Consider the following 22,544-nt stretch of genomic DNA (forward strand, 5'->3'; position numbering starts at 1 on the left):
TAGGAAGTACGCCTGTATCTTTGTAGTGACAAGGTGTGTTGATATACAATCCAAAGTGTAATTATTAACTTCAACATGCTCAAAGGGATCATCAATGTCAGATTTTTTTTTTTAACCCATCTACCAATAGGTGCCTATATTTGTGAGGCATTGGAAAACCTCCCCTGGTCTTTGTGGTTGAATCTCTGTTTGAAATTCACTGCTCGACTGAGGGACCTTATAAATGTTAAACACTATTATTGCACACTGAGTGAGTCCATGCAACTTATTATGTGACTTGTTAAGCAAATATTTACCCCTGAACTTATTTAGGCTTGCCATAACAGAGGGGGTGAATACTTATTGACATTTCACATTTTCAAAAATGTCTAAAAACATAATTCCACTTTGACATTATGGCGTATTGTGTTTATGCCAGTGACACAAAATCTAAATGTAATCATCTTTTAATTCAGGCTGTAACACAACAAAATGTGGAAAAGGTCAAGGGGTGTGACTACTTTCTGAAGGCACTGTATGTGGTGTCTCTACCTTGGCCAGGGAGAAAACCCGTGTGCTGGAGGGTACAGCCAGCTCTTGGTCTAGGTCCTGCTGAGCAGACCAAGGCTTGTTGAGGGGCAGGCGGGGCATGAACCCGTCCACAGAGGGGTGGCACATCCTCAGAGCCTTCTGCATGCTCTCCTCAAACGTACGCCCAACAGCCATCACCTGAGAGCACAGGGGGGAGAGAGAGACGTTAAAACAAGAAGATAAAGAGACAGACAGGTTTCATTTAGAGTCATCTATTAATGGTAAACTGAACAGAAGTCAAGATTAAGTAGGCTATCCCTGAATGCCAAATCAACGCCTAGCTCCTACCCCCTAAGCACTACGTGTAGATATGAGAGGATAAAATAGGTGTGAAAGCAATATGGCAGTATCCCCCTTGAAGCGGAGCGCGTGTGTGTCCCGTACCTCTCCAACACTCTTCATGGAGCTGCCTATCTCTCGGGACATGCCCTGGAATCGGTCGAGGTCCCAGCGAGGGATCTTAGTGACAATGTAATCCAGGCTTGGTTCGAAACAGGCTGTGGTTTTCTCTGACACCGTGTTCTTGATCTCCGGCAGAGGGATGCCCAAAGCCAGCTTGGCTGCAACAAACGCCAGGGGGTACCTTGAGGGAGCATGGGGAGTGGGTTAGGAGAGTTGAGATACTATTGTACTGCAATACTGCACTTTAGACAGACCCTATGGGTCCTGGTCAAAAGTAGTGCACTGTGTAAGGAATATTTTATGGATAACCCTTTTTTTTCAGGGGGTGGGGGGGGGTCAGCATTAATATTGCAGCTAGATTATGGCTTCCATCAATGTAATTGTCTGCATCATTTCCAATCCCCCCATATATTTTTTTGTAACTATATTATTTTAAATATATATTTTAAAATATATTTTACTTTATTTTCCCCTAACCCTACCACCCCTACCGTAATTGGAGTAAACRATGTCGATATATTTCCCATATTGATGAGGAACAATAAGGCTGTAACGTAACAATCTAAACACAATACCCCATAATGACAAAGTGAAAGAAATGTTAGCAAATTTTAGCAAATTTATAAAAGGCACACACCTGTCTATATAAGGTCCCACAGTTGACAGTGCATGTCAGAGCAAAAACCAAGCCATGAGGTCGAAGGAATTGTCCGTAGAGCTCAGAGACAGGATTGTGTCGAGGCACAGATCTGGGAAAGGGTACCTATAAATGTCTGCAGCATTGAGGGTCCCCAAGAACACAGTGGCTTCCAACATTCTTAAATGGAAGAAGTTTGGAACCACCAAGACTTTTGCTAGAGCTGGCCGCCCAGCCAAACTGAGCAATCGGGGAGAAGGGCCTTGGTCAGGGAGGTGACCAGGAACCCGATGGTCACTCTGACAGAGCTCCAGAGTTTCTCTGTGGAGATGGGAGAACCTTCCAGAAGGACAACCATCTCTGCAAAACTCCACCAATCAGGCCTTTATGGTAGAGTGGCCAGACGGATGCCCCTCCTCAGTAAAAGGCACATGACAGGCCGCCAAAAAGGCACCTGAAGGACTTTCAGACCATGAGAAACAAGATTCTCTGGTCTGATGAAACCAAGATTGAACTCTTTGGCCTGAATGCCAAGCATCACGTCTGGAGGAAACCTGGCACCACCCCTACAGTAAAGCATGGAGGTGGCAGCATCATGCTGTGGGGATGTTTTTCAGAGGAAGAGACTGGGAGACTAGTCAGGATCGAGGGAAAGATGAGCGGAGCAAAGTACAGAGAGATCCTTGATGAAAACCTGCTCCAGAGCGCACAGACTGGGGCGAATAGTCACCTTCCAACAGGACAACGACCCTAAACACACAGCCTARAAAACGCAGGAATGGCTTTGGGACAAGTCTCTGAATGTCCTTGAGTGGCCCAGCCAGAGCCCGGACTTGAACCCGATCGAACATCTCTGGAGAAACCTGAAAATAGCTGTGCAGCAATGTTCCCCATCCAACCTGACAGAGCTTGAGAGGATCTGCAGAAGAATGGGAGAAACTACCATACATTTGTGCCAAGCTTGTAACGTCATACCCAAGACTACTCAAGGCTGTAATCACTGTAAAAGGGGCTTCAAAAAGTACTAAGTAAAGGGTCTGAATACTTATGTAAATCTGATTCCAGTTTTTTATATATATATTTATAAAAAAGTGTTTGGCTTTGTCATTATGGGGTATTGTGTAGATTGATGAGGGGCAAAAAAAAGATTTAATCAATTTTAGAATAAGGCTGTAACAAAACAAAATGTAGAAAAAGTAAAGGGGTCTGAATAATTTCCGAATGCACTGTATGTCGATGTTCTCAGGACCTTTTCAAGTGTCCGAAATCAAAGTGTATTTCTAGTGATCAGGCTGGCAAAACAAGCGTCTTACCCGGTGGCCTTGGATGCGAGGGCAGAGCTGCGTGAGAGTCGAGCGTTGACCTCTATGATGCAGTACTCTAGAGAGCCAGGGTGAAGGGCGTACTGGATGTTACACTCCCCCACGATGCCCAAGTGACGCACTACCTTAATGGCCGTCTCACGCAGCATGTGGTACTCCTCATTGGACAGAGTCTGGCTGGGGGCCACCACAATAGAGTCACCTGGGGGGAGAGAGAGTGGACAAACAGACCAATGAGAAGATAGATTCTATGCATAGTCACTTTACAGATTACCTCGACTAACCTCTATCCCCGCTTGACTCGGTACCGGTGCCCCCTGTATATAGCCTTGTTATGGTTATGTAATTTTCTTGTGTTACTTAATTGTTTTTACTTTAGTTTATTTAGTAAATATTTTATTAACTCTATTGTTGGTTAAGGGCTTGTAAGTAAGCATTTCACGGTAAGATSTACACCTGTTGTRTTCGGCACATGTAACAAATACAATTTGATTTAATTTGATTTGATTTAGAGTGGAAAGAATGTGTATGTGGGTGTCTGTCTGTCAAAATCAAATCAAATTGTATTTGTCACATGCTTTGTAAACAACAGGTGAAGGCTAACAGTGAAATGCTGACTTACGGACCCTTCCCAACAATGCAGAGAGAAAAATGTAAAAAATAATAACACAAGGAACAAACATACAAAGAGTAAAGATAACTTGGCTATATTGAGGTAGATATGTACATACAGTTAAGGGTAAAGTGACTAGGCAACAGGATAGATAAACAGTAGCAGCAGCATATGTGATGAGTCAAAAGAGTTATTGCAAAAAGGGTCAATGGAGATAGTCTGGGTAGCTATTTGGTTAACTATTTAGTAGTCTTATGGGTCTGAGGTAGAAGCTGTTCAGGGTCCTGGTGGTTCCAGACTTGGTGCATCGGTACCGCTTGCCATGCGGTAGCAGAGAGAACAGTGTATGACTTGGGTGGCTGGAGTCTGACAATTTTTAGGGTCTTCCTCTGACACCACCTGGTATAGAGGTCCTGGGTGTCAGGGAGCTCTGCCCCAGTGATTCCAARCAGTTACCATACCAAGCGGTGATGCAGCCAGTCAAGATGCTCTCAATGTCGCAGCTGAATAACTTTTTGAGGATCTGAGGGCCCATGCCAAAACTTTTCAGCCTCCTGAGGGGGAAGAGGCGTTGTTGTGCCTTCTTCACGACTGTGTTGGTGTGTGTGGATCATGTTAAGTCCTTAGTGATGTGGACAYCGAGGAACTTGAAGCTCTCGACCCGCTCCACTACAGCCCTGTSGATGGGGGAGTGCTCTGCCCGGTTTCCTGTAGTCCACGATCAATTCCTTTGTTTTGCTGACGTTGAGGGGGAGGTTTTTGTCCTGGAACCGCACTGCCAGATCACTGACCTCCTCCTCGTCGTCTGTCTCGTCGTCTGTGTGTGGGTGTGCGTGCGTGCGTGCATGTGCTTGTAATACCTGTGTGAATGCCGAGGGGGTCAAAGTTCTCCATGTTGCAGACAGTGACACAGTTATTAGCGATGTCCCTGACTACTTCATACTCCACCTCTTTCCAACCCATCAGAGACTTCTCCACAAGGATCTGACAGCTCATCGCCAGGGCCTACACAAACACACACGTTTTCTAGTTCATAACTTTTTTAAACAATTTGCTACATTGTGACTGCCTGAACACAACCCAGCATTCATGATTAGGCTAACACTGAATTGATCTTTGACCTACTGAGTAGATTGAGTAGACGGTTTGCCATTCATATGCCCGGCCTAGCCAGCTTGTCAAAAAGATACATGCATAAGAGGCCTGAATGGGTCTTGTGTCCTCAACAAGTCTTTTGACCTACCTTCCGAGCGGTCTCCTCCAGCTTGTCCTTGTTGGCACAGAGTCCTGAGCCCAGTCCGCCCAGGGAATAGGCAGAACGTAGCATGACAGGGTAGCCTATCTGATCCGCTGCCTTCAGGGCATCTGCCACCTATAGGACAAACACTGTCCTTACATCACACTACACTATTCAACTCCGCTCTGCAACTTACCAGACTTGGGTTCAAATACTATTTGAAATAATTTAAAATAGTTTAGCTGTGCTTGACAGGCTTACCGGACCAATAGACAAGTCCTGGAACTCCAAATGCTACACATTTGGCACTCTGGGAAGGCCAATTCAAAATATTTCAAATAGTATTTGAGCCCGGGTCTGCACCTTACACCTATAAATGCCTACACCTGGGTTGAATCTCAAATTTCTTTCCTCATGTCCTTTCCGCCGTCCTCTCCTCACCTCTCTTTCACAAAAAGGGAAGCAAGGAGATGAGGAGGGTAGATGCAAGGAAAGAGGGAAAMATTTTGAGATCTACCCCTGATGTGAGGTTGAGAGCGAAAAACTAAATCAGAACATTGTTTTTGATGTGACTTGTGTTTGTCTAGAAGCCTCACCGTCTCCACAGCGAAGCTGGGAGCGATCTTCTCATTGATCTCGTTGAGCTTGTCAGCAAACAGCTGTCTGTCCTCAGTAGCCATAATGGACTCTACAGGGGTCCCCAACACCTTCACCCCATACTTCTGCAGTACCCCACTCTGGAACAGCTCCACTCCTACACAGACACACAGGGAAACATGCACACACGTGAGAGAGAGATGGGAGAATGCATGTGACTTCAGAGTGTAGGTGTAATAGTCAGATAGAAGGCACATATATTCACACACACACCTCCACCTTCACACTCACCACAGTTGGGAGCGGTCTGTCCTTCAACGGGTAGCAATATACCGCCACACACACACACACCACCCCCCACCAGAGAATGTGAGCGAAGTCGAGCGGTCGGAAAATCCCGCTCATCGCTCACAGAGTGGTGCACTGGCGCTCCATGTCCTTTCCAACCGCTCCACTAAAAACCACACCTCGCTCACAGGGGAAAAAATACTGCCACTCCAAATTCGCTCCATTCATTAAAAGCACCATTTAACCAACACCCATCTATGTTTGTGACTACCTGGACCTACCACTTGGTTTTGAAGTACTGAAACCAAACCCTATGATTTCAATGAAAAGTGTTTTAATAAACATGAAAAGGTGACCGTAAGAAGCGCTCATCATTTCACATAGGCTACATGTTGTATTAAAACAGCACATAAAACACTAAATAAGTCAGGAGAAAGAAAGAAAATGAATTGTTTTGGCTACATTATTAGCCTATTATTTCAAGGCATTTGCGAGTAGCATTTGCGAGTACAACACACTAGGCTGGCAGGAACACTAAACGCTCAGCATTTAAACAACATGTAGTTGTATTAAATAATTATAGTTTATAAATTGCGCATATAGGCTGTGACTTACTTAGAATTAAATAAAAATGAAACAAAGGCTTAATTAGGCTTAATGATTTGAATTTGGCTTAATGATTTGATTAGGCTTAATGATTTGAATTAGGCTTAAAGTGATTTGAATTCACTTTAAGAAACAGGAGTTTGGCCAGAGTCTGTAGCTTCAGGCTCATGCGATGGTGCCTGGAGAGYAGGCCAGCAGTGGAGAATATCCTCTCAGTGCTTACAGAGTTGCTTAGATTTTTTCTTTCTTTAGGTAGACCTAAAGTTTTTTAAGCAGAAAAACTCTATCAAAACCAAAAGCTCCTTGAAAGAGGTAATATGTCAGGCCTATTGGGCAGAAATCAATGATAGTCTATCGTATAGATAATAGAACCAAAATGAACGAAACTTAAGAGATTTGATTGCTCGTTTATAAATAATTTTGCTACAATGACACACTTAGCTAGCTACCCACCTTGCTCCTTTCTGTTAGCATGTGCACCTAATGCACCATCATGCTTTTACGATATGTGTCTTTTCAGATTCCCAATGATTCTTTAGTTGTGGACACTACATCACCACTCGCTCTTTCTCTTGGTCCTCATCTTGATTTTGCACCTGTGTGTTTTATCAGTTTCTTTATGAAAATATTTAGTGAACTAGAAATGCAAGCAGCCTAGAAATGCAAGCAGTGCCGGGCATGCCCTGAGCTCCTGAAGTGAAATGAGTGCTACTGGAGCGGAACTGGAGTGAAATTGGAGCGGGCGAGAAGGCCAACAATCCAGCTTTTGGGATACTCGCGCCGCGCTCCAGTCCAGGTCCGCTCACACCCCTAACTCACCACAGTTTAGAGCGGTCTGTCCTCCCATAGACAGCAGGATGCCGTCAGGTCGTTCGGTCTTAATGACCTCTGTGACGAACTGAGGCGTGACAGGCAGGAAGTAGACAGAGTCAGCCTGTTTAGTCCCCACCTCGTTGGTCTGCACCGATGCTATGTTCGGATTCATCAGCACCGTCCTCACGTTCTCCTCCTGGAACACACACGCACGCAAGGAGGGAAGACACACACACACACACAGAAATGTTGATGTTTGTTTTGACTGAAGACATTTGTGGAGATTGTCATACACACATAGCCTGGTTTAAGTTTGTATTCTCTGCTATCATGACAATGACTATAGGAGTTGGCTGTACTGCACAAACAAACCAGGCTAAAAAACAGGTCAAATACAGTGTATTTGGAAAGTATTCAGACCCCTTGACTTATTCCATATTTTGTTAAGTTACAGCCTTATTCTAAAATGGATTAAATACATGTTTTTCCTCATCAAGCTACACAATACCCCATAATGACAAAGAGTAAACAGGTTTTTAGACATTTTCGCAAATCTATAAAAAAWWWTWAAAAAAATACCTTATTTACATAAGTATTCAGACCCTTTGCTATGAGACTCAAAATAAGTTTAGAACCACCACGACTCTTCCTAGAGCTGGCAGCCCAGCCAGACTGAGCAATCGGGGAGAAGGGCTTTGGTCAGTGAGGTGATCAAGAACCAGATGGTCTCTCTGACAAAACTCCAGAGTTTCTCTGTGAAGATGGGAGAACCTTCCAGAAGGACAACCATCTCTGCAGCACTCCACCAATCAGGCCTTTATTGTAGAGTGGCCMGATGGAAGCCACTCCTCAGTAAAAGGCACATGACAGCCCACTTGGAGTATGCCAAAAGGCACCTGAAGGACTCTCAGACCATGAGAAACAAGATTCTCTGGTCTGATGAAACCAAGATTGAACTCTTTGGCCTGAATGCCAAGCATCACGTCTGGAGGAAACCTGGCACCATCCCTACAGTGAAGCATGGTGGAGCCAGCGTCATGCCGTGGGGATGTTGTTCAGTGGCAGGGACAGGGAGACTAGTCAAGATCGAGGGAAAGATGAACGGAGCACAGTATAGAGAGATCCTTGATGAAAACCTGCTCCAGAGCACTCAAGACCTCAGACTGGGGCAAAGGTTCACCTTCCCACAGGACAATGACCCAAAGCACACAGCCAAGACAATGCAGGAGTGGCTTCGGGACAAGTCTTTGAATGTCCTTGAGCGGCCCAGCCAGAACCCGATCGAACATCTCTGGAGAGACCTGAAAATARCTGTGCAGCGACGCTCCCCAATCAACCTGACAGAGCTTGAGAGGATCTGCAGGGAAGAATGGGAGAAACCCCCCAAATACAGGTGTGCCATCCTTGTAGCATCATACCCAAGAAGACTCGCGGATGTAATCGCTGCCAAAGGTGCTTCAACAAAGTACTGACTAAAAGGTCTGAATACTTATGTATGTGATATTTCCTTTTTTAATATATTTGCAAAAATGTCTAAAAACCTGTTTTAGCTTTTTCATTATGGGGTGTAGATTGATGAGGAAAAACAACTATTTAATCAATTTTAGAATACGGCTGTAACAAAACAAAATTTGGAAAAGTCAAGGGGTCTGAATACTTTCCGAATGCACATGTGAGCTTCTGCTTCTTTGTTTGTTGTAAGTAACTATTTTATTTTTTGTAACTTTTGGACAATCTTGATCGGATCTGGTTCAGCCTCTCCTGACTGGCTCGCCTAGGCCCTCTCACCTTCATGGCTTTGACGGCCTGTGATCCAGAGTAGTCAAACTCCCCAGCCTGACCAATGGACAGACCTCCAGACCCCAGCACCAGCACCTTGGAAACCTGCATTAAGAAAAACACAAGGACACATCAATAATACAGTATTTGCAGCGCTTGACTTGGGCAGGAGCTCACCGGAGCGGAGTACGGACACCTCAAATGTTCTACTGCTTGAGTTCCTGCACCTCTTATAAAATATTAGCTCAAAAGTATTGTGGAGCTCCTGCACCTAAATATAAACAGTACCCGCACTTCAAAATGATTAATGGCACCTATTTCAGTCCAAGTCAAGCACTGAGTATTAGTACATACATGTTAGTATGTTTATATACTGTACATCACCCTTAATTGGGGAGGATGCGTTTATGGTAATAGTGGAACGGAATCAGTGGAATGCTATCAAATACATGGTTTCCACTTRCTCCGTTCCAGCCATTATTATGAGCCGTCCCTCACCTATGACCCTGGCGTTTCAAGCGCCATGCTCTTACCAACTGAGCCACAAAGTAGAATCGCACATGAAAAATGCATWCAGATTTTTGGCCCTCTATCTTGATGAAGTAGAATGATTTCTTTCATTAGTTAGTATCTTACCTGAGTCCTAGGTGGGATAGCAGGCTTCTTGGGCATGACTGACACAATGTTGGCCTCCTTCCCATTCTTTATCAGGGATATGAACGCATCAAATAGGAACTGCAAAAAAGACAGTGAAAATTAACTATGAATCACAGAAAGGATAGTTTTGTCTGAATTCTACTGTGGACTGTCCATCCTCCGCAGGAAAAAGTATTTCCTGTGTACTTAACTAGCCAAGGCACAACAGGGACTTATAATGGATGCAGTGGTGTTTTGCAGTGATCAATAGTTTAATTGTATCCGTTTGTAGAGCAGCTTTACCTCAGTGTCTGTAGGTCCTCCTTTAGCTTCTGGGTGGAACTGAGCCGTGAAGACTGGCTTGGTGTCGTGCATGATGCCCTGGGACACAACAAGAAGATAAAGTTTTGAATGACTAAGTTTGTTGTAAAACAAACATAGCTATAAACTTAGGTAGAAGTTCACTTCATCTTTCTTTAACCAGTATAGTCCATCCATTCGGTAACAATGTTTGTTTTCAAGAGAGTACGGAGCTAAGACAAATAAATACAACTGAACCTAATCATTCAAAACAATCATGCTGTAGCTATCACAAAACCCAAGAGTGCGTTTTGTGTCGTCAGTGGCCTATGCTCCCTGAAGAGTGATGGGCCCCCTAAGTAAGTAATTAAGAACACAAAGCAGACTTCGTTGGTTCCGTCGTTGGCGTTAACAAACAGCGGGCTCCATCCAGGTGGTAGAGAGGTGCTGTCAATGCCGTAACCGTGGTTCTGGGCTGTGATGAAGGCCTGGCCCGTCATCACGTTGAGTACAGGCTGGTTCTGACCTCTGGAGAACAATAAACATAATTACAAATTATATGTAGTTACATCTTAGTAGCCACAGACTTAGAGGGCCAGTTTCCCAGACCAAGATGAAATCTACTCCTACACTAAAAATAATGCTAAATAGAGTATCTCCATTGAAAGTGCTTTTTAGTCCAGAATTAGTCTTAATCTAGGTCCAGGAAATCAGCCTATAGAGTTCTAATATCTCTTCAATTCCCCTAAGGTAGAGGGTTAACTTCAACAGAGCAAGACCCTAATGATGAAAGAATCAGCTGGCAAGAAGGACACTAATACGTGTCCTGAAATTAGGGCTGCGGTGGTCATGGAATTGATCAGGGGGCCTTCAAAAGATGGGCCGCAGGCCACCAGTTGCCCATCCCTGGGTTATAGGGACAATAGAGCCCTCAGTATCAGGCCATTAGCGACATGATGGTTGTTGGGTACGACCAACACATGTCCGTTGAGTCAGAGGAGAACACTGACTCAACGGTCACATGGAATTTTAATGCGGTCATAACTAATGACTCGGTAATACGGTCACTGCAACAGCCCTACCTGCAATGCATGTGTAGTTTACCTGTTACCCATGGGCAGTTTGTAGGACTGGGCCCCTGCAGCCAGTGCTGTGATCTGGTTGCCCATACAGATACCAAAGACAGGCTGTGGCCGGTCACTCTCCAGGACCTAGGGATGAACAACACAGCCAGGGAGGTGGTAGGATGAAGGGGAATAGACCAGAGGGAGAGCAATAATGAGAATAATGTAGTCGTATGAAACCACTTTCAAACTAGTTTACAACAATTAGTTTACAAGAAATCAAAAGGCGGCAAGTACTCGCTAATAAAGTATGACTCAGATGTATTTTGAGCAATCACAACACAAACGTTGCTCTGTAGTCCAATGGGCAGCTGGTACCTTGAGGATGTTTTGGATGAAATTCCATCTGGCAATGCTAACATCTTTTATCATGGTAACACTTCACACCTAAATGGTTTTATAAGTCCTTTGTAAACTGTTCTCTTCATCTAATTCTCTTCCCTCTGTAGTGCAATGGGCAGCTGGTAATGTTACCTTGCGGACGTTCTGTATGAGGTCTCCTGCCAGAGAGGGATCCCCAGGGCCGTTGGAGATGAACAGGCCATCGTACTCCAGACTCATCAGGTCCTGGTTCCAGGGCACCAGATGGACCTCWGCACCACGCTACAGCATACAGACAGAGAGACACTTATTATCATCAATTCTATTCATGCTGCTGTTAGTGACTACCCCAGGGTCAGTATTTATGGTACTCTAAAATAACATCTTTCATTCTTTGTTTCACACTCAAACCCACAGGGTCATACTGTAGTCTAGGGCTGAACCCAATTAGTCGACTCGTTGATTGTTTGGTCGTTAGGCTGCTGGTCGACCGAGATTGTTTTAGTCGAGCAGTAACAAATATATATATATACACACTACCGTTCAAAAGTTTGGGGTCACTTAGAAATGTTAAATAGTATCCGCAAAACACCCGTCTCAACGTCTACAGTGAAGAGGATGCTTGCTTTCTAGGCAGAGTTCCCCTGTCCAGTGTCTGTGTTCTTTTGCCCATCTTAATCTATTAATTTTATTGGCCAGTCTGAGATATGGCTTTATCTTTGCAACTCTGATATAGAGAAGTTATTATAAATTAAATGAAACTGTTTCACGAAAATGTGCATATGAAAACCAGAACTGGCAGGCAGATCGGTAGAAATTGTAAGACAACCTGGCATTCCACATGAGAAAGGCTGCAGGCTCCTCTTGTAGCCTATTACCGGCAACTTCAGGAGAGTAATGGCAGAATCTGTGAAAGCCAGCAGGAGCGGGGGGAGATTATCTAGATCTCTGGTGCCCTCTTGAGGCATTTGTCTTATTTCATCAAAGCGTAAGGTTTAAGCATCGGACAAGCTCAATGCATATAGTTTATTTTATTAAAACACAATGTGTCTATATACGGAAAAATACACGTTTAAAAATGTTGACCAATCTATTGGTCRAAAGAACAGACCACTTTCAGTCAACCAAGATTTATTTTAGTTGGGACAGCCCTACTGTAGTCTAAGTTGTATCACCTACGGACCAGAAGAGATGAGGTCAGTGATCAATGGTGAACTTTCTCCTCTAGTCTCCCTTTCTCACCTTAACAAGCAGCCTGATGATGTTGTGTTTGATGCCACAGTCAACAGCAACCACTTTGATGGGGTTACCTTTCCCAAACACTCTGGTCTCCTGGATATACAAGAACAATGAAAGGATATCATCATCATCAACAGGGGGAATATGTTTTGCAGCAGAATCATATCCATAATAACAGCATACACTTGATCGTATAGCAGTCAGAACGTACCTTTGTTGAGACTTCTGCTACAATGTTCTGCTGGTTAGGGTCTGATATCTCTACTGGATGGCCCTCAAACTCTATCTTCCCCAACACTGTACCCTGGTCACATAATAAAGAGACACATTTTCTGTCAAAAACAGCTTTTTTCTTCAAGAGGACAAATAGTCATGTTTCTTTAAATACAATCAGAGTAAAGCAGTAACAAGACTAGCTTCCTGTCCAGGGTGTGTACTTGTACATCAAGCTGCCTCAAGCTACATAGACAGGAGATCCTGCCCTATAGGCCATTTCTGGCTTTGACAAGGCTTACAGTAAAAACACTTTTACCTTGTCTCTGATGATCTTGGTCAGCATCCTAGTATCCACTCCAAACAATGCAGGGACCTTTCAAATAATATGAGAAAATACTAATTGCCATTTGACAACATTAAAATTTAAGTAAGACTTAGAGCTGTTAGAGAATGAGTCGAAGTGCCATGTTTTCAAGAGGTTCCTTAAACCACTGTAATCAGAACTGGTGCATTAGCCAAAAGTAAAACATCAAATTCATTAGTAGTGGGTCTGCACTCCAAAAARTTATTTTATTTCTCAATTAATAAAAAGAAAATCTCCTTTTTGAGGGCGGACCCACCACTAATGAGAACTGTAACGCTGGGGACTTATGTTATGTTGACTATGTTAGACGGCGTGAAGGACTGTAATGCTGTCTCTACTACCTTCTCCTCCTGTAGCCACTGTCCCAGGGACTTGACAGAGTTCCAGTGGCTGTACTCATGACTGTAATCCTGCACCAAGAGTCCAGATACCTACAGARATCACAACACAAACCCAACATGAGTCACAACACAAACCAAACACTTGAGTTATCGACCTAATAAAGCTATTATTTATTTCCTCTGTAAAGAGTATGAGACCTTGTAATATGCACTTTAAATACCCTAAAAGATTGACTTGACTAACAGCGAAGCAAAGGAGCTGTCAACTTTAAAACATAGCATAACATAACACTGCTCTTTTACCACATCTTTCCCAAACATTAGGCTACTATTCTGGCCCTCCTATTTATTTCAACTCTCCATTTCGCAGCTTTTCTCTTATTGAATTAAACTCTGACATTGTCCTTTTTGCCTCAGTGGATCAACGTTAACTGTTTCTGCCCAAATTCCCAAAAGCATTTGGTGTGCATTTTTGCCAAGCCTCGCTGCTTCTTAACACACCGCTCGCTTAACCCGGAAGCGAGCCAAACCAATGTATCGGCTTGCAGGCGGTCAGCCCGACAAGGAGTCACTAGAGCGAGATGAGCCAATGAAATCCCCCGAACTCTCCCCTAACCCAGACAACACTGGGCCAATTGTGGGGCTCCCGGCTGTAGTGGTGCATCAGCACTGCAATGCAGTGCCTTAGACCACTGCGCCACTCGGGAGGCCCCAGAATTATACATTAATTTATTTATTTTTGTTTCATTTTGTACTTTTGTACCCCTTTATCTCCCCAATTTTGTGACATCCAATTGGTAGTTACAATCTTGTCCCATCGCTGCAACTCCCGTACGGACTCGAGAGARRCGAAAGTCGAAAGCCATGCGTCCTCTGAAACACAACCCGCCAAGCTGCTTCTTCACTGCTTCTTGACACACTGCTCGCTTAACCCGGAAGCCAGCCGTACCAATGTGTTGGAGGAAACACTGTACTGCTGGTGACCGAAGTCAGCATGCATGTGCCCAGCCCGCCACAAGGAGTCGCTAGAGCGCGATGGGACAAGGACATCCCAGCCGGCCAAACCCTCCCCAAACCCGGAAAACGCTTGGCCAATTGTGCGCTGCCTCATGGGTCTCCTGGTCACGGCCAGCTGTGACACAGACCGCTGCGCCACTCGGGAGGCCCAGAATTATAAATTTCTGATCTTTTTTGATGCATTGTTTTCTCTTTATTGAACCTGCCCGCCACCCACCCGCCCTTCATACACACAATATTTCATGACCCTAAACCCATCCGCCCGCGGATATACCCACTGGGACTGCGGGTATGAGTCAACCCGACATCACTAACACAGACAACTCACACACACACACACACACACACACACACACACACACACACACACACACACACACACACACACACACACACACACACACCACACACACACACACACACACACACACACACACACACACACACGATAACATAACAGACCCACCTGTATACGGTCTGACTCGATGTTCCTCCTCAGGCCCAGCTCATCCAGCTCCTGAGTGTTTGGAACGCCGTAGTTCCCCACTATGGGGTAGGTCAGGGTCAGGATCTGACCTCTGTAGCTGGGGTCAGTCAAAGCCTCTGGGTACCTTTAGAAATGTGTAGTTATTATAGATACACATAGGTAACCTATTTGTGCTGGTTGTTGTCATGTTTGGTATGAGAGTGACCATAGGAGTTGGAAAAACTGCTTACCTGTCCCCTGGTTAGGACAAAATTGTATCCCCACAATGTAAACATACTGTGATCCATGCACTTTAGCAATGATGATGACTGACTGTTAATGGTGATTTAGACAAGACTGATCTCTTACCCCACCAGGCCAGTGTTGAAGACCAGCTCCCCAGCAGCAGAGCGTTCATCCCCAAAGGAGAAGCCCTTCATCCGGGTACCATCCTCCAGGACCAGGTGGGCTATCTGGGCCTGGGAGAGGAGGTGAAGGAGGAGGAGCAGTAGGAGAGGGACAAGGATGAAGAAAAAGAAGACATAGCATTATACTCAACCGTTGGAAAGCGTTGGTAAATTACTCTTCACGTTAGCCTACACAGTACAGAACACATCCAAGAGTTGGACTGGTAACTGGGCTACTGTGTAAATACAAGAACGTGGTGGGAAAACTACTACGGTACATTCACAGACCTATTATATGGCAGTGGCACCTTTTTATATTACAATGACCCTTTGTTAATAATTCAATAGGCTATAGTAAAAAAGTAGCCAGCCTTGCACAAGCCTTGGTTTGTGCTAGCTGGAACAGCTCATAGGAGCAGGAGGCTAATTACAAGTACACCCCCTGGACAGGACAGTAGTTTATCGCAGGGCCTTACCCCCCGTCTATCTCTTTAATGCTGAGTCTCAAGCAGAGACGCTTCAGATCAAACTCCCAACCTTAGGGTGGGCACTTTAATCACAAGGCCACTGAGACAGGCTACACARTGCATTCAGAAAGTGTTCAGACCCCTTGACTCTTTCCAAATTGTGTTATGTTACTGGTACCTAACAGTGTTCCGTACTAGGGATGCACCGATATTAGATTTTTGGCCGATACCGATATCCGATATTTTCCTTGCCAAAAAAACAAAACATACCGATACCTGATATAAAAACTAGTACAGTTAAATAGTTAACACACACACACACACACACACACACGGACGCAGCAGTCTAAGGCACCACATCTCAGTGCAAGAGGCGTCACTACAGTTCCTGGTTCGAATCCAGGCTGTATCACATCCGGCCATGATTGGGAGTCCCATAGAGCGGCGCAGAATTGGCCAAGCGTCCTCCGGGTTTGGCCAGAGTAGGTCGTCATTGTAAATAAGAATTTATTTTTAATTGACTTGCCTACTGACCAAAAAGTTATTTTGTTTGAATTTACGTATGTCCTCATTACCAGTAAAACGTCATCAAACCCTAGTTCTTTCACTTACTTGCTGTGCTGTTTCGTTGTTCATTTGTTCAGTCATTTCATTCTCAACCAGGATTTCATCATACATGTCAAGCAGTGAAGTTTCAGCTCTGTCTGTCCGTGGCCTCTCGTCCTCGGTGCGCACTGTCACTGTGTCTGTTTCCATCTTGTCCAGCTGTGTCTGTAACATTTCACGTAAACCCTGTTTCTTGTCTGCATCGAAGTAGCGGTCCTTGTACCTAGCATCGAGCATGGTGGCGACACAGTAAAGAGGCTCAAATGACACCGAATCGCTTGTTCACAGCCTCAAGTACTTTTGTAAGTTTTAACCCCACGGTCTGTGTTGGCAGTTTTGTTGAGCTGGCGTTTCAATTACATGACAGAGGGTATCACATCTTCTGCAGATGCACTTGATTAGCTTATTTCTCGAGTCAATTGTTCGAATGGCGCTAGGATTGTGTTCATGTTTCCAAGTTTCAAACATGTTCTTAAATGCCATTGAAATGGCAGCAGTGGTATGAGAACCAGTACATTCTTGAGCATGCAATACGGCTTTCCTCAGTATGAAATCCTCGACCCACTGTGCTGTCAGACTCAGCATGCTTATGGGGCTGACATCGCTGGTCCAAATGTCAGTCGTGAAGCTAATAGCAGTGACCCCCATAGCAAGTAGAGCATGGATGTGTTTCAACAATACTGTGTAACTCCGGTAGGGCAACATCTGAAAAATAGTGCCTACTTGGTAGTGTGTACCGGTGCTCGACCATATGGCGAAAGCCAACATCATCCACGACAGAGAACGGTTGATTGTCAAGGGCAATGAATTCCATTATCTTGGCGTTAATGGATTTGACCTTTGAGTTGGAGTTGTCTCACTGAAATTCTTACTCTTTCAAATGACTGCTCGACTTGAACTTGTTAAGTTGTTGGAAGTGTGCGCTTAGTATTTTTCTGCTTTTGTTCTGTGTAGTGATGTATTTTTCGTGGCGTCAATACGTCATCTATGCACATCAGCTTAGTCATCGGTTTTGCACATCAGCGTTAAACTAGACATCGGCCGATGCCGATGTTGGCATTTTTAGCAATCATCAGCCGCGTAACCGCAGCATTCAAAACAAGGCTGCAATGAAAACTAAATGGGACTGTAGCGACTGTGTTGGCATCAAAATCTGGGGTGTAAACTACGTTTCCATTGAAGCGTTGATTGACATGGTAATGGACCAATAGTATTAGAGGAAATATGAAAGAAACTGACCCCTCTGACGCTCATTGTGTGCCGTACAGCGTCTTTCCACCAGGGGTGGTGCTTCTCTCCCAGATTAAAAACATGCTTAACCATAAAACGGTGCACAAACCTTCATTATTCATGACTTTCATTTAAATGAGCATTAGTATTAATATTATTATGGCTAATATTCCATTATTGCCTTGTTCAGGGGTGGCAGGYAGCCTAGTGGTTGGAGCGATGGACTAGTAACCGAAAGGTTGCAAGATCAAATACCCGAGCTGACAAGGTAAAAATCTGTCGTTCTGCCTCTAAAAAAGGCAGTTAACCCACTGTTCCTAGGCCGTCATTGAACATAATAACTTGTTCTTAACTGACTTGACTAGTTAAATAAAGGTCAAATAAAATAAAAAAAATTAATAATTTGTCATGAGTAGTAGTGTGCTAATAGCAATGTGGTCATCAATTACAAACACTGAATCAATCAATAATGAATTGCATAAGACTGATGTGCAGAATCTTAAAAAGAATACCACTGCGCCAACCTCTGATCTGCATTTAAACAAGCAAACCCGTCACCTGCTGACAAAGATATTTTATTTTTTGCTCTCGCGTTTGCTGTGTTAACGTTTTGAAATACCTTTGCTGTGCCAACCTATTCACGAGAGCTGTGTGTTCAATAATTGTGAAATCTCAATAACGCATGTCCTAAAATCTCAAAGGGTGCTATCTATTAAACTTGTTTGCAAATGACATGCTCAAACCCAAATTTGAGATGCCACATTCCTGCATGCCTCTCTTTCTGCTCTTGATTGTGCACAGGTGAAGAAAGTTAACTGGATTCCCAAAAGGCATGTTACCCAACTGCAATAGTTGTGGAACTATGTGGAATGTTTTTGGACAATTGGCTACCCTGTAAACAGGTACTGACAGGAGGCATGAGCCACCTCCCTCCGGCTGCTCCCAGGCCTTCACCTCCTCGTAAGGAACCTGTAGCTGTTCAGGGGTGTAGCAGTGCTGTTTCTTGGGCTCGTTGGGCCTTTCCCTTCCCAGACATCTCCTGTCATAATACAATTAAATTAGTTTTTTTGTTTTGTTCATGCAACATAATTTATTAAGATGGTGCCAAGGAAATGGATTCACAAATATGGATATCATTTCCATGTAATCCAACATAAGGTTATTGCATATTTCATGGAAAGAGCAGATGTTCATGTACACTCAGTGTGTATGATGGAGTGATTTCTTGTTAACAAACTATAGTTTTGGCAAGTCGGTTAGGACATCTGCTTTGTGCATGACACAAGTCATTTTTCGAACAATTGTTTACATACAGATTATTTCACTTATAACTCACATTCTCACAATTCCAGGGGGTCAGAAGTTTACATACACTAAGTTGACTGTGCCTTTAAACAGCTTGGAAAATTTCAGAAAATTATGTCATGGCTTTAGAAGCTTCTGATAGGCTAATTAACATCATTTGAGTCAATTGGAGGTGTACCTCATCCCAACCCTGAAGCACGGGGGTGGAAGCATCATGTTGTGGGGGTGCTTTGCTGCAGAAGGGACTGGTGCACTTCACAAAATAGATGACATCATGAGGTAGGAAAATTATGTGGATATATTGAAGCAACATCTCAAAACATCAGTCAGGAAGTTAAACCTTGGTCCCAAAAGGGACTTCCAAATGGACAATGACCCCAAGCATACTTCCAAAGTTGTGGCAAAATGGCTTAGAGACAACAAAGTCAAGGTATTGGAGTGGCCATCACAAAGCCCTGACCTCAATCCCATAGAAAATGTGTGGGCAGAACTGAAAAAGGGTGTGCGAACAAGGCGGCCTACAAACCTGACTCAGTTACACCAGCTCTGTCAGGAGGAATCACCCAACTTATTGTGGGAAGCTTGTGGAAGGCTACCCGAAACGCTTGACCCAAGTTAAACAATGTAAAGGCAATGCTACCAAAAACTAATTGAGTGTATGTAAACATCTGACCCACTGGGAATGTGATGAAAGAAATAAAAGCTGAAATAAATAATTMTCTCTACTATTATTCTGACATTTCACATTCTTAAAATAAAGTGGTGATCCTAACTGACCTAAGACAGGGCATTTTTACTAGGATTAAATGTCAGGAATTGTGAAAAACTGAGTTTAAATGCATTTGCCTAAGGTGTATATAAACTTCTGACTTCAACTGTATCTTGTGCTATTGGAAATTATAGTATTAACCCTAATCATTCTCATGCTTTGTTCATTAACATTATATAAAGTAACATTATATTCCTTCATATCTCTGAAAATAAAGTTCCCTACTTTGTGTAACTTGTATATTTAACTGTATTTATTTACCAATAAATAATCAATAGTAAGTGTAAATTACTTCTAAGTTCATCAATCATCATTTAATTTAATCAATAGTTAATTTTTGCATAATCACTTCGAGCCATCATGAGTCAAAAGCCGTGACAGCCGAAGTTTACTTGTTGAAGATAACTTTAGCGCCGCCCTAAAACCCCAATTCAAATTCAACAAAAACCATCAAATAGGTATGTAATGAGACATTATATAAAAACTCTTCATAGAGTTCTATTTACATTTTAGAAGTGATAAATTGGACAAATCAGGTAAAAAAAAGCAGTTTCCCAACACGACATATCTTCCACTTTCACTATCACTCACTAGCCTTCGCTTCCCCCTTCGCCATTTAAAAAAAGACCCGGTGGAGCTCCATTGCCTTTCTCAATCATGCAGAGATGGGCAGCGTGAAGGTCTCATCATTGATTTTGCTGGAAAGGGGAGAGATTGTGCTTTACAATGATATTCATATTCAAAGCAAATATTTTGTCACGTGCCGAATACAACAGGTGTAGACTTWCCGTGAAATACTTACAAGCTCTTAACCAACAACGCAGTTAAAGAAAGAGTTAAGAAAACATTTACTAGATAGCCTAAAGTAAAACAAATATATATAAAAACTAACAATAACGAGACTATATACAGGTGGTACCGGTACACATGTTAATGTGCGGGAGTACAAGTTAGTCAAGGTAATTTGTACATGTAGGTAGAGGTAAAGTGACTATGCATATGTCACGACTTCTACCGAAGGTAACTSCTCTCCCTGTTCGGGCGGYGCTCGGCGTCGCCGGTTTACTAGCTGCCACCAATGCCTTTTTCCTTTTCTGTTTGTTTTGTCTGTGATTCTTTTCACACCTGGTTTCAATTGCGTGTATATAGGGTACCTGTTTCCTGCCTTAGTTCGTGCGGGATTAGACTTGTGTGTATTGCGCTCGATTGTATTTTTATGTTTGTTGTGTTCACGATTGACGCACGTGTATGTAAAGTGTCGGAACTGTGTTTATTCCTCCGTGCGTTTGCACGAGTTGCTGAGTATCGTGAGCGTAGTTTTGGGATTTTCGTCTGTGCCATTTTTGTATTGGTGGACTATATGATTAAACACGCTTCTCAGACATCCCTGCTCTCCTGCGCCTGACTCCTACACCTCTCACCGAGACGCACGTTATCACAGCATAGATAATAAACAGCGAGTAGCAGCAGTGTAATACTGGTCATTGTTTTCAGGCTGGTTGTATTGGTGCTAGCTATGTACCAAACTAAAGCTAGCTAGCCACCACAGCAGTTGCGGTCGAACAAATAATGCTTTATTACCAACGCGGTATTGTAAACACATCGTTCGTGGCCGGTGTTTGCTTGTTTGCAGACTTTTTTGTACAGCTATGACAGTGCTACTGATAGTAGTGGTGGCTCTTTGCTTGCACGTGCAAATTCAGAACAACATTCTATAATAGAACTGTGTTATTTGACATGTCAAATTAAAAGCGAATTTGACATGTATCTTTTTTGACACGCAAAGACCCAAACAGCGTTCCATAGTATGTCGTGAAGCTAATAGCAGTGACGCTATTACTGTGTAACTCCGGTAGGGCAACATCTGAAACATAGCGCACTTGGTAGTGTGTACCGGTGCTCGACCAGTCGCAAAAGCCAACATCGTGCAATGAATTCCATTATCTTGGCGTTAATGGATTTCGCCTTTTTGAGTTGTCTCGCTGAAATGTTCTTACTCTTTCAAATGACTGCTCGACTTGTTATCTGCTCATCCACACAGCAGACATTGTGGGCTAGGTTAGGAACGCTGTGTTGCACGTGTAGTGCAACATTTTACGTGGCGTCATATAGGTATGCACGTCAGCTTTGACATCGGTTCTGCACATCGGCGTTAAACTAGACATCGGGCCGATACCGATGTTGGCMTTTTTAGCTAATATCGGCCGATTCCGATATGTTCACCGATATATTGTGCATCCCTTATTCAGAACCTTTACTCAGTACTTTGTTGAAGCACCTTTGGCAGCAATTACAGCCTCGAGTCTTCGTGGGTATGACGCTACAAGCTTGGCACACCTGTATTTGGGGAGTTTCTCCCATTCTTCTCTGCAGATCCTCTCAAGCTCTGTCACATTGGATGGGGAGTGTAGCTGTACAGCTATTTTCAGGTCTCACCAGAGATGTTGGATAGGGTTTAAGTCCGGGCTATGGCTAGGTCACTCAAGAACATTCAGAGGCTTGTCCCCGAAGCCACTCCTGCGTTGTCTTGACTGTGTGCTTAGGGTCATTGTCCTGTTGGAAGGTGAACCTCGCCCCAGTCTGAGGTCCTGAGCGCTCTGGAGCAGGTTTTCATSAAGGATCTCTCTGTACTTTTCTCCGTTCATCTTTCCCTCGATCAATACTAGTCTCCCATTCCCTACCGCTGAAAAACATCCCCACAGCATGATGCTGCCACCACCATGCTTCACCGTAGGGATGGTGCCAGGTTTCCTCCAGATGTGACGCTTGGCATTCAGGCCAAAGAGTCAAATCTTGGTTTCATCAGACCAGAGAATCTTGTTTCTCATGGTCAGAGTCATTTAGGTGCCTTTTGGCAAACTCCAAGCGGCTG

The 22,544-nt window shown here is 43.8% G+C and overlaps 1 protein-coding gene across 1 annotated transcript in view; it reads right to left on the minus strand.

The window, feature by feature from the left end:
• The window catches only part of cps1 (carbamoyl-phosphate synthase 1, mitochondrial), a 97,736-nt gene that overhangs the window by 73,228 nt on the left and 1,964 nt on the right, over window positions 1-22,544 (minus strand). The window contains 19 exon segments of the mRNA XM_024136188.2: window positions 532-708; window positions 955-1,153; window positions 2,923-3,133; window positions 4,405-4,549; window positions 4,788-4,916; window positions 5,378-5,535; window positions 7,092-7,281; window positions 8,874-8,969; window positions 9,501-9,599; window positions 9,804-9,881; window positions 10,187-10,328; window positions 10,905-11,011; window positions 11,399-11,527; window positions 12,488-12,577; window positions 12,696-12,788; window positions 13,017-13,073; window positions 13,406-13,495; window positions 14,889-15,033; window positions 15,258-15,367. Coding sequence (XP_023991956.1) covers window positions 532-708; window positions 955-1,153; window positions 2,923-3,133; window positions 4,405-4,549; window positions 4,788-4,916; window positions 5,378-5,535; window positions 7,092-7,281; window positions 8,874-8,969; window positions 9,501-9,599; window positions 9,804-9,881; window positions 10,187-10,328; window positions 10,905-11,011; window positions 11,399-11,527; window positions 12,488-12,577; window positions 12,696-12,788; window positions 13,017-13,073; window positions 13,406-13,495; window positions 14,889-15,033; window positions 15,258-15,367 — 2,445 coding nt within the window.

The sequence above is a fragment of the Salvelinus sp. IW2-2015 genome, unplaced genomic scaffold (genome assembly GCF_002910315.2).
Source record: "Salvelinus sp. IW2-2015 unplaced genomic scaffold, ASM291031v2 Un_scaffold803, whole genome shotgun sequence".
Lineage (NCBI taxonomy): Eukaryota > Metazoa > Chordata > Actinopteri > Salmoniformes > Salmonidae > Salvelinus > Salvelinus sp. IW2-2015.